The sequence below is a fragment of the Cynoglossus semilaevis genome, chromosome 12 (genome assembly GCF_000523025.1).
Source record: "Cynoglossus semilaevis isolate Cse_v1.0 chromosome 12, Cse_v1.0, whole genome shotgun sequence".
Lineage (NCBI taxonomy): Eukaryota > Metazoa > Chordata > Actinopteri > Pleuronectiformes > Cynoglossidae > Cynoglossus > Cynoglossus semilaevis.
This window is the reverse complement of record NC_024318.1, coordinates 17362278-17375096: the sequence shown is the minus strand read 5'-3', so window position 1 is coordinate 17375096 and position 12819 is coordinate 17362278. Positions and strand designations below refer to the sequence as shown.

General features: G+C 39.1%; 2 protein-coding genes across 3 annotated transcripts in view; one reads left to right on the top strand and one right to left on the bottom strand.

The window, feature by feature from the left end:
- The first annotated feature begins 1049 nt into the window (after window positions 1-1049).
- The window catches only part of vax1 (ventral anterior homeobox 1), a 46420-nt gene continuing 34650 nt past the window's right edge, over window positions 1050-12819 (top strand). For both annotated transcript variants that reach the window (XM_025060881.1, XM_008322561.3), the window contains exons 1-2: window positions 1050-1852; window positions 2040-2274. The gene's annotated coding sequence lies outside the window, so the exon portion shown is untranslated. The remainder of the gene's footprint in view (window positions 1853-2039; window positions 2275-12819) is intronic.
- Window positions 5466-6819, bottom strand: LOC112487843 (potassium channel, subfamily K, member 18). The gene has a single exon (XM_025060882.1). It carries the CDS (start codon window positions 6619-6621, stop codon window positions 5857-5859), a length of 765 nt encoding a protein of 254 aa, XP_024916650.1. The 5' UTR covers window positions 6622-6819; the 3' UTR covers window positions 5466-5856.

The following is a 12819-nucleotide window of genomic DNA, read 5'->3' as shown; positions in this document are numbered from 1 at the left end:
ATCCATCCATTTTCATCCGCTTATCCGTTTCCGGGTCGCGGGGGCAGCAGTCGCCACCCAAATCACATTGCACCATACCAAACCTTCCTGCGGGTGGTGAGTCCACTGGAAGGTACCAACCGCCCTAACCGGGATTCGAACTTGCCCAGGAGGTGAACCCTGGGGTTCCACACCAATGACAGAGACATTGCCTCTGGGCCAAAGCGCCCTTGTATATATATATATATATATATTTATTTATATATATATTTATAAAAAGTAAAAATGTATTACTTTTTTAAAATTTTTATTAATTTATTTAAACAAATTTTTTTGTAAGTTACGTAGTGTATGTGTAGTGGAATAAAATTTACTCTAAATACTAGAAAAGATAATACTAATGTACTATAACTGTATGATTATCTGTTTATTCTTTTAAAACGATAATGAGATTCCAATTTTGGGTTTCTGTATATTTTAATTCACTTGTAAGGCATTGAATATTTTGCTTATTTTAAGGTTAGGGAAAAAGTCAAACGATTAAATAAGTAGACTATATATAGTTACTGTACTCTAAAAGGCCAAAAAGAAAAAAGCAAGTAACATTGATTCTATATTCGTACTGATCAGACATCTGTTTAGATGAAACAGCAGTTGTAAGTTACTTATTGAACTAGGTGTCTGCTGACACCTAGTGGAAAGACGGAATTTACAGTACGATAAAAATATATCAACATAGATCTCAGTTTCAAGATGGCTAGTGACCCCTTTCCTTAAGTATCCCCCCCCCCCCCCCCCGCGTCTACACACAATCGAAACAGAAAAAAACTCAAGAGGAAAAATTAATAATGTTCTATGTTAACATAATTAATTTTTCCTCTTGAGTTTTTTTCCCTTTTTTCGAATCACTTGCGTTGAAAATTCCAGAACACTGTCATAACAAACATATCCTTCCTCTGATAATGGAGGCGGGAAAGAACGGAAAGGACTTCCATTCGAACGTGATAACGTCTACGTTTTTAGCTGCTAAAAACACAAGCGGGCAGTCTCACTTCTTTATGCTTTACGGCAGCGCCATCTTGTGATAGTTTTACTTTATTGCAGCTGAGTTTTAACCGTCCCCAAAAATACTGGATTTATTAGGATCAAACATACTTTTAGAAAGGTTTGAGCACGAGGCTTGTTTGTTTATTTTGTATGCTAGATGCTTACACGTTTATAGATGTATAACTGCAATACGCTTCAAAAGATTAAACAGCAGGTTAAATAGCAGGTCATTGCCCTCGCTGCCACTGGAGGGCACTGTGCAAACCTGCTGGCTCTTATGATATGAAGGGTCCCGTTGCTGCGCGATAAACCACGCTACTTACTACTTTTCTTTCTTCAGAAAGTTTGACAGAATTTGTCTTTTATCTGTTGTTTTTCTCCTTTTATTAGACAGTATTAGACTGCTGTTTTGTTCACTCTGTTGTTCCTTGGGTTCACTTTATTTGGACGTTGTTGGTGATTGTTGATTCTGGTAGTCTTATTTTCTTTTTTATTCATTTTCCCACCCAAAAAAGTGATTATTGCAGTAGTTATTGTTAGCTTTTAACAACAATTGTTTTTGTTTTCTTTGTTCTGTCATGTCTGTCTGTTTCCTTTCCCCTGTTGTCTTTGTGGGGTTATCTGTTGGATCACACTCACCTGTTGGTAATTAGCTTCACTTGTGTCACCTGGTGCTCCCTGTGTATATATATACCCCTCTCCCTCACTCTGTCTTGGTTGAATCATTGTATCTGTTCCTGTGCTCAGCTTAGTGTGTCCTTTGAGTTCTTAGTTTGTACTTAGGTCTATAGTCTGGTTTATGCCTTGTTCCTGGTCTTGTGAAGAAGTGAGTTTTTTGTTGTTGTTTTGGCCTTGCACTTTGAAAATAAAACTACCTGCACCAGAAAGAGTCTCACCAGTACTGCATTTGGGTCCTGCCTGCTTCCTGCAATGTTCTTTGTGATAGTACTGCAGGATTGCAAGGCTGCAAGTTGTAAAAACAATGTAATAAGATTACTGTTTCTTTCCTTCAGGAAGTGCCGGGACGCTTCATGACAGTGACGTCGTGGTGTTACATCGGCGGACCTCTGCGTGGGAAGAAAAATTGTATCTACCGCGAAAAAATTCCACATCAAATCTGAACAAGCACCTAGCGAGCCGGCCAAGGAATGTGAAATTTTTTGGGAAACCCCGGGTCTCCCTGCTGACATTACTGCTGCCGGTACGACATCCAGTTTCACCGAATCGTTAGACTCTTCTGCTGAACAGGTGAATATAGACTTAACCCTCCCGTTGTCCTTCGCATTTTTGTACACACCGTTTGTCCTTGCAATGATTTCCATCTTGTCCCAGAATATGAGTATTAATGAATATGAGGAAAAGTTGGGACAGGTTGTGCAGTACACGAACATGCACACGCACACAAAGACCGCACAAAAGTTTTTGTTTGTTTGTTTTTTTGCTGTATTTCGTAAACATTTATGCAAATGAAGTATAAACACAAAACTAATTGTAGCCTCTGCATTGTGTTTAATGAGAGCCGTCATTCTGCTGTCACAGACGTCGTATTGATATGACGGAATTCATATAGAACAAAATACATTTTCCTCCTGGACACCACCCGAGCCCCTATAAAGTATAAATAAAATAAATATATTCTGCAAAATTGCAACAAAAAAAACCCATTAACCTCTCCCACAAAGTCTGAAGAAAGAGTGAGAGGTTGGGTGTGGCTGACATTTTATATCAAAATGTATACGTCAAATTTCCGCCCAGGGAGGACCAACCCACTTCCGCCAGGTAGAACAAATAAAACATTTTTGTGTAATTATAACCACATAACTACTAACCTCTGTTACGTATTGTGATATATTAAACTTTTAAGTTTAACTATTTTGGTAACTTGGTTGTAGCCTAGCTAGGGAATGCCGTTTGTCTGTGTGTTATTTAGTGAAATACACCACACGTATATACTGGGATATGCAGAAATATAAGTTGACAGGAAAAAAAGACTTGCTTTCTTTCATTAAATGTTGGAATTTCCAGAAAATAGGTTTAAATGTTCAATAATTTTCTTCAGAATTAAATGTTGGAATTTCCAGAAAATAGCTTTAAATGTTCAATCATTTTCTTCAGATTGTTTAATTTAATTTTTTGATACAATGTACATAAAGTTTAAAGACTGAAACTAATGCATCAAGTTTTGTAAAAAGACTGTTTCATTTGATAGAATAATGAATAATGATTGAATAGGTCAATTGCTTTATTTTAGTTTGTGCATGCTTTTAAAATGTAAGTTTTTAAGGAAATAAGTAATCGAAGTAACTGGATTACTTTCTTGGAGCAGTTATCAGTAATCAATAACTAACTACTGTTTCCAAGTAACTTGACCCTCAAGTGGCTGTTTTTTTTTACACTTGGTTCTGTGACAATGTCATCACCAGAATGGACTGCACAGATATTCTCTGCTCATGTTTTTCCTTCCAATGTCTATTTCCGATGTTGGGCAGCTTGGTGTGTTCTTGGTTGATGGTAAAAGTGCAGTGCACACATGTGGAAGAAAAAACATTTTCGACTTGACGTTGACTTCAACTGGGAAATTCTTTTTTTTCTGTCATCGCTCTAATGCACACGGCATTTTCTGTTGATGGTTGTCTATTGTTCTATCAGAAATATTTTTTCTAAATCAATATACATCTTGTTTAATCCACATGAATATTTAACTGATGAAAGATATCAGTCAATATTTAGTGATGCAGAATCGATTGTGATGGCTCCAACACTCACTTTGTACAAGACATCTAATAGTAGGACACCTATAGAAATGAACACCATTCAATTTGCCTATATCTATCTGCCAACATATAAGGAACCAATGGTATAACAATATAATAACTAATTGTATCAAATTAAATTTGAAAAAGATGATCATCAGAGCAGGGTCAGTCACAATGGTTAATTACTTTATAGTCAACTTTATTGTCATTGCAGGTCACAGGTAATATAATGCAGTTGGTAGGAATGTTCTTAGTGCAGTGACCAAAGTTCATTAGGATGTCTGAAGATTGCCAATTTCTTCTTACAGTCCTTAGGGAATGGTGAGGTCTTCTTGGGGGTAGATGTGGATCCCCAGGAACAGACACCTGCTACACCCTATTCCTCAATGAGCTCCTTGTTGATGTTAGGAACCAAATTGTGCTCAACGCACCACCTACTGAAGTAAATCCTTGTGGTGTCATCTGCAAATTTAATTTCAGCAAGGGTGTCTAAAGTCATTTTCACCAAGGGCCACATTAGCAATACAGCTCCCCTTGAAGGACCATTGTTACTGGAAGATTGTATAGATCAGGGGCCCCCACTGGTCTGCAGACCAGTACCAGTCCATAGGTCATTTGGTACCGGGCCGCAGTGTGACAGAGTTAAGAAATGTACTTACTTTTTACTAATTTACTTTCTCCGCTACATGGATGCTTATTTATGTACTTAATTTTTACTAATTTACTTTCTCTGCTACATGGATGCTTATTAAGCACCCACGGGCCACACAAATTGGCTTGGTGGGCCGCACTTTGCCCCCGGGCCTTGAGTTTGACACGTATGGTTTAGAGGAATTGGCTCTCCCCACAGCATTGAGGTATACTATTGTTTAGAATAATAAGGAGCAGTAAGCAGAAGCGGTGATAGTCAATCGTATCTATGTATCTAGCTATCTATCTAACTATCTAGCTAGCTTGACCTCAATCCAACAGAACCCATGACTTTGTTGTCACCTCCAAAAATTGACGTTGGTGTCAAAAAAGGGCACTCACACTCATGCTCTCATCTTGTATACAAGGCAGTAGCAGATTAAGAGTAAATGCTTTCTTTATGTACATTGTCACAACCCCCTACGTTGTACATAGATGGGGTTGTGAAAATGTACTTATAACTTAGGATACAACACTTTAAGGTAATGAGGTCTTGAAGACATCTACAAAATGATACAAATAATACAAAAATTATGTGATGTTGAAGTACATAGTATTAATCCATAATTACTGCATATGGTGATAGTAATTACAGTATTGACATGCAGTGGTCAACATTTTAAATTTAATTTTGAGCCACAAATGTGAACAAAACGGTTCCACTGGATAACTACCGTATTTTTCAGACTAAGTGGTAAGTTGCCAAAAAATGCATAATGACAAAAAAAAAACCCATATATAAGTCGCTCTGGAGTATAAGCTGCACTAGCCAGTTAAAGTGCCCTCTAGTGGCTGACAGTGTGAACATAACGAACATGTAAATTTTCAGTTGTAGGAGTAGCAGAAACAGGTGCCAAACCCAGCCAAAGAAAATAAAAAAAGTGCGACTTATAGTCTGAAAAATACGGTTTTAGACAATCTATTACGCATTTTTAATGAAATGTCATGATAATAATAATCTTTTTTTGTTAATATCAATATTATTATTATCATTAATTATTATGTTATTTAACATTAATATGGTAATACCAACATATCAACAAGCACATTTTACAATTAAAACGTTTATTTGATGTTGCGGTGAATATGAAAAAATAGTAACCATTAACAAGCAAGTACCACACATTTGTGTCCATCCTATGCTGCTTAGAATAAAGGACAATCGATGCAGGTTAACCAGTGGCCCACCACAGGCATAATGCTGTATCTATAAAAACACTACAGTATAGGCAGCACCTAAAGATTCTGTCTTTAGTTCAATACCGCCTATCTTTACTGGGAAAAAGCATTTGGCACATGCACATTTCAAACTTTGTTCATGCTTGTATCACCAGATAGCCACTACAAAGTACACATTGGTTCATATTTTTATGTTTTCAACTTCTCACTTTCGAAAATTTGAACATGCTCTAAAGCTAACAACCTTAATGAAGTGTTGATAGAAACTCACAATTCGGGTTTGACTAAGCTTAAAAGCCATGGACATAATGGCCATGCCAGCAATGATGAACAGTGAGGTGAGCATGAAAAACTTAGGATGATTAGGTACAATATCACCAAATCCAATGGTGGTTAGGGTAATGAAGCAGAAGTAATAAGGGTCAAAGCCCTTGAATTCAGTTTCCCATATTGGCAGAATCAAACCAACAAAGAAAATGTAGGCAAAGACGATCAAAAGAATGAGCACAAAGGGCACATCCAACATTTCCATTCCATCACCTAATCCTGTAAAGTCCCATATGACGTACCCTTTTGGTGGTGGTGGCAATCGATTCAGTTCTGGGCAGGAAAAAGTTCTGAGCAGTGGTCCCTTTCTCAGTAGATTTTCCCTGGCCAGAATCTTCTCAAATATCTCCTTGTTGTTTTCAAGTTGGATGGATTTGTGCCGAACATCCACTTGGCTGTGCAGCACATGTCTAATGTCAAGTGGTTCCTGAATCACAACGTCATGGCTGTAAACAAACGTACCATCCTCTAGTGCCCACTGGCTCCTGTCCACTGCTCTTTTACGATCCTTCAGTGGTGACCAGGTGTGGGAGCAGAGAAGTTTGAAAAGTCTGTGAATATGGATATAGGCTCTGGTCATGAGCATAGCAAGAAAGTCTCCCACATCTAGGATGACCAGAAGCATGAGAGGGATGCCTACCATGGCATAAATTACACATACCACTTTACCAGGCAAGGTAACAGGATATATCTCTCCATAACCTATAATAGAAAAAAAGATATAACAGAAATGTTAGCATTGTGTAGCTCGAAATTTCCACATTTTGAAACAAAGTACTGTGGTATTAGTAGTAGTAGAAACACATCCGGTCAATATTCCCAACAATGGAAATCTCATGGAGGAAGCTGAGAGTTGGCTGAAATGAAACATTATGTTGTTATAGTGAGATCACTTCTTCCTGTGTTAACTAATGTTCTAATTAGGGAACATCAGGCTGGGTTAATGCTAAAGGCTAGCTGAACCCGACGTTCACTTGGCAGAGGCAGAAGCTGTCCAACAAAGACAGACAGACAGCTAACAGTATGGGCCTACAGGGCATATCCAATACCTGAAGGCTTGCAGGGTTGTAATTTTACTTTTACTTAAGTACATTTTGACTCAAGTGTTTTACTTTTCTACATTGCAAAATAACCTGTTACTGAGTAAAAAATTAAATGTGGTGAAAAACAATCTGCATTAACTGAAAGAAAAGTGAGTGGGTGTTTGGATTTCCCACTATTTTAATGGAGTCAGATAACATTTTCATTGCAGTTGGTCTCTAATTAAATTATCCTAATCATGTATAAAAACTAGGGGTGTCAAATTAACTCATTAATCGTAATTAATTAATTGCAGACACATTTAGCACGTTTTTATGTGTTAGGCTTCTTGTGCTTGAGTTGAAAATGGAAAAGCGTGTGAGAGTTGTCCGTCTAATGAACGGGAAGTTTACATTTCAAAAACATCCCGATGGTGTAATGTTTCTTAAGTAAATAAAGAAACTTGGGTTCTTCACTGAACACGTTTATTAACGATGGTGTAAGCATGCATACAGGTACGCTGTCATCACTCTTATTCGTCCGTGATGACTTCTAACACACCTACACACATCCGGGGAATACATTATATCTGCAGCCCTCTGGTGGCAGGGGGTAGAACTGCAACTCATTAACTTAACATTACTTATCATTACATCCCCCTTTTTCTTGAGATGAAAACATCACACACCAAGTATTTTATATTATTTTAACACTCACATATGACTATGAACCCATTGATTTTTTTCTTCTTCTTTTCAGCTTAACATTACTCAATAAACAACATAAACATGAACTCTAGCTTCACTGAAAAGGATACAGCTCATAGTCCTTATAGATTCAGCCTGTCAGGTGCTTTGACAGGGCGCGATGATCTTCTCAGCACTGGCAAGTCAGTCTCTACAGCCCTCTGGTGATCATCTGGCAGTGGATCCTCTGATGTGGTGGAGGCTGGATCTCCCTCAGAATCTTCCTCTGTCTGTTCCTGCCAGGTGTCTTGTGTTTTTAGTAGACTCCGTCGATTTCTTCTGAGGACTTGACCATCTTCTGTTTTGACATTATAAGATCTTGGACTCACTTCTTCAAGAACTGTTGCTTTCTTGCTCCAGGTGCTGGAATCATGTATTCTCACGGTGTCATGCCTAGCCAGTGGTACTAAGCTTTTTGTTGACTTGTCATAATTTGCTTTTTGTCTCTTTTGAAGATCTTTTTGTTTTTGTTTCACTTCCTTCTGTTTCTGTTCAGAGGTGTAGCGAAGTGTAGTGCGTAATCTGCGTCCCATAAGAATTTCTGCAGGGGACAGGCCATGCTCAAGAGGCGAAGCTCGATAACTCAGCAGAGCTAAGTATGGATCTGAATGACTTTCTTGTGCTTTCTTGAGCAGCTGTTTGACTATGTGCACACCTTTCTCTGCCTTTCCGTTTGATTGGGCATACAGGGGACTCGAAGTCACATGACAAAAGTCATATTCTTGCGCAAAATCCTGAAATTCTTTGCAGCTGTAGGAGGGACCGTTGTCACTGTACACAACTTGAGGAATCCCGTGTCTGGCAAAGATAGATTTCATGTGCTTAATCACACAGGCCGCTGACATGTTGGGAAGCAGTGCAATTTCTGGATAGTTGGATAGGTAGTCGATTACCAGCAGGTAATTCTTTCCATCCAAGTAGAACAAATCAGTCCCAACTTTTTGCCAGGGCTCGTCAGGTATCTCTGTGATTGCCATGGGCTCTTTTGCCTGCTTTGCTTGATGTTTTAGACATGTGGCACATCTTGACACCATCCTGTCTATATCAGCATTTATGCTTGGCCAATAGATCGAGGTTCTAGCCCTTCTCTTGCACTTTTCCATTCCTAGATGCCCTTCATGTAATCTTTTAAGCATGTCTGGTCTCAGAGACTGAGGAATGACTATTCTGTTCTTCCGCAACAGCAGTCCATTAACCAAACTCAGCTCCCCTCTAATGTTGTAATATTGTTGACACTCACCCCGTGGCCAATCCTCATTCATCAGCTGGATGACTCTCTGCAGACCGACATCCTTCTTTGTTTCATCCGCTGTCTTTGAATTTGCTTATGCACTGCAGCCACGTGCGTCGTTGCACTCTCCTGATCCTTCTGACCGCTAAATATTTTTGCATGCTGCTGAGCAAGTTCGCTGGCGTTGCCAATTTTGATAGCATCAGCTAACTTCAGTTCAGGCTCCCGTAGTAACCTCTCTCTCATTTTTTTTTCGATCACTCCGAACACTATTTGGTCACGAATCATTGAGTCTTTCAAGTCTCCGAAGTTACATGTTCTTGCTTTCAATTTCAAGTCCGTCACAAAAGCATCAAAACTTTCACCTTGCAATTGCATGCGGGATCGAAACACATACCGCTCGAAGGTCTCGTTCTTCTTTGGTGAACAGTGTTCATCAAATTTGTCCACAACCTTGTCGAACTGTTCCTGGTGATCCCTTTCAGCAAATATGAACGTATTATATACCTCCACAGCCTGAGGTCCCGCGACGGTGAGAAGCAGTGCTATTTTCCGCGCGTCTGGCTTTGTGTCCAGGCCCAGTGCCTGCAGATACAGCTTAAATCGTTGCTTAAACGTTCGCCACTCGCAGTCCACATTTCCCGTCCAATTCAGAGGTTCAGGCGGCTTCACACTTTCCATGACATCTGTTGGACCACTCCTGGTACCATGTAATGTTTCTTAAGTAAATAAAGAAACTTGGGTTCTTCACTGAACACGTTTATTAACGATGGTGTAAGCATGCATACAGGTACGCTGTCATCACTCTTATTCGTCCGTGATGACTTCTAACACCTACACACATCCGGGGAATACATTATATCTGCAGCCCTCTGGTGGCAGGGGGTAGAACTGCAACTCATTAACTTAACATTACTTATCATTACAGATGGCACCATTGATAAAGGTAGAGTGATATGCCTTCTTTGTAAGAAGGAATTTGCTTGCCACCAAAGCAGCTCATGTTTAGCCTACCACATCAACGCAAAGCACCCAGTCGCGAGTGCAGCCACAGCTAACGTTAGCAGCGAAGGCGTTGGCAATTTAACGAGCCATAGCAAAGCTTTTCGCCTAACTAATCTTGAGGAGAACATCCCGCGTGTGAGCAAGTCTGCCACCGACAGACTGTGTTCTAGCCAAGTGAATAGCGATGAACTGCAGGCCGATAAACATAGTGGAAGACGACAGGTTAACGGAGGTGTTCTGAACCATGTCCAATGACCCATCATACGAGCCACCAAGCAGGACCACAGTGACGACAACAAGATGTACGACGGCGAAAAGAAAAACAAACTTGAGAAAAGAACAGCAATATTCTTTATTATTATCATTATACTTTCAGTACCACGAAATTGTAGCCATTCCTAATGCAGTGCAAGAAGCTGCAAAAAAGAGAAGGAAGAAAGGGGATGTTGTGTTTGTGGTGGAAGTCACACGAAAAACACGTATCTGGTGTATGTTCCCGATGCCCAAAAACGTTTGGCGGGTGTACTGGATGTTCGCAGTACAAGTAGTGAGAAAAAGAGTGATAGGAAAAGAAAAATCACTGAAAAGGAGAGCCGTAAGGCGCTGCAACCATGCGGCTTACAGCTACTTTTACTTGAGTAGAATTCAAGCAAAGTAAAGATACTCTTACTTAATTACATTTTTTTACTATTACGTTTTCCACCTCTGACTATTACAATAATAAAATGAAATAAATAATTAAAAAATAATATAAAAATAATGAATGACAAACTGCGTTAACGTGTAATAAAATAATGGTCAATTGTTAATGGAATAATGAATTACAGGATAAAGATAGCTGTTCATACTGAAAACTGAAGTGTTCCTCAGTATGTTTCTCCCAGCAAACCATTTCAAGAAAATCAATTGAACAACACCAAGGCTATAATTGCATGAGAATGCATAAATAATTGATGCAAAAAAAAAACATCATCAACCAGTTAAAATCAATCTAACTTAATTAACATTACATAACAAATTTCTATAAGCTTTGCCTTATTCACTGTGATATTGGTTGAAGAGGAACGAAAAGTTCTAAATGCACAAGGAAACACATGAGTGGTTCAAACCACTAACAGTCTCCTAATATGCTTTTTGTGGTAAAGTAAACAGTATTCTCCTCAGAGAGTGCCCTGTCTAAACTGAGTTATGGACTTCCTGTTTCTGATAAGCTATCATCCATTAGCTTCCCTTTAACCACTTATTATGAACGGTATAGTAAGAGACTCACTAATGCGTCTACACAAGGTTGTTGTGTACCACACGATGTCACAATGAAATAACAGGTTCCAACTCCATTCAAAGCCAAAGTGCATGCATAGAAAATGGTCCTGTGAGATCTAGGTAATTTTTCACGTTAAGTGCATCCTTGTGCATGCATAGAAAATGGTCCTGTGAGGTCTAGGTAATTTTTCACGTTAAGTGCTTCCTATTTCTTTTTTTTTTTTCAATAAGGTGTATGTTTCTGGAATGCATAAGGTAGGGTGTTTGTGAATTCTATGACCGCTGACAGGTTAAGTACTTAACACTAACTGTGTTTTTGTCATAGCACCTGTTAGTGGATGGGATATATTGTGCAGCACCTAAACATTTCATCTTGAAACTTTGTTTGTTAGGATGGATGTAGAGATGCAGATCGCAAATTTTTGGCAAATTCCGATTTTGGTTAGAGCAACTAATATTGGCAATTTTGGCTTACGGATTACTTTTGGATTACGATTTCCTTCAGCATATACAAAAAGTCCAAAGAGTTTTGTTCTCGTAACCAATAATTACCACTATTTGAGAAGTAGTGCTCTGGACCAACACTAGGGCTGTGTGCTAAAAAATGCCTCGTCTTTCGATGTTAATCACGCTGCTGGCAATTGGCTGTAACGTTACACTGTTACATACGAGTTACAAGCTAGGTTTTGTGGTTACTCCCATAGATGGGGTTTATCTGTGTATCTGTATTGGGAACTTTAGTTGTGAAATGAGCTGAAGCTGGTTGCCTCCTACAGATATTTCAGTGACTGTTATTTATACACAGTTAAATCAAGTGTGAATCTGATAACAACGGCTGTAACAGCTGCTTTGGAAACCCTCTTCAAAATAGTCGGCCCTCTGATCAACATGATGTAATCATTACTGTAAGCTGCGTATGACGGAGCAGAATATCTGCCAGCAGTAACGGTGAAATAGTGTGTGTTTTGAGCGGAGCGCACACAAACACAAACAGATGTCAACAGATTTATTGACTGCAAGAGGCGGGAATTTGTATTATTTTCTACCTTCCTTTTTTTTTTTTTCCTTTTGCCGTTCCCCCCCCCCCTTCCCCCCCCCCCCCCTGTTAAATGTTAATTAAGTTTAACTTAAATATGAATTTAAAACTGTGAAGTCCAATTAGACAAATGTGATTTGTGAATCTATACAATAAAACTGACTTGACTTGACCCTCATAGAGGGTAATTTTCTACTGCTAGAGACACCATCAGCCAGGAGCAGGCATGTCCTTGTCCTGGGAAAGCAGACATATCAATTTTACTGAAGAAAAATCCTCAGTATATAGCAGTGAGCATTAGACACTGACCTGTCACTTCTTCGCAACTGTTCTTTTATAATAGAAATTATTCATTGTTGGGGTTGAGGTTGGGGTTAGGGTTTAGGGTTAGGGTTAAGGTTAGGGTTTAGGGTTAGGGTTTAGGGTTTAGGGGTTGGGGTTAGGGTTAGGGTTAGGTGTCTATGATGATTCTCAGTCATCCAGGTCATGGTTAAGGTTGAAAAGTTCTGTTGGGCAACTGGTCGTGAATTTTCTAAAAGA

What these genes read in the sequence shown, in the direction of transcription:
- LOC112487843 (XM_025060882.1), bottom strand. Translation starts at nt 6,621, where the DNA reads ATGGTAGGCATCCCTCTCATGCTTCTGGTCATCCTAGATGTGGGAGAC.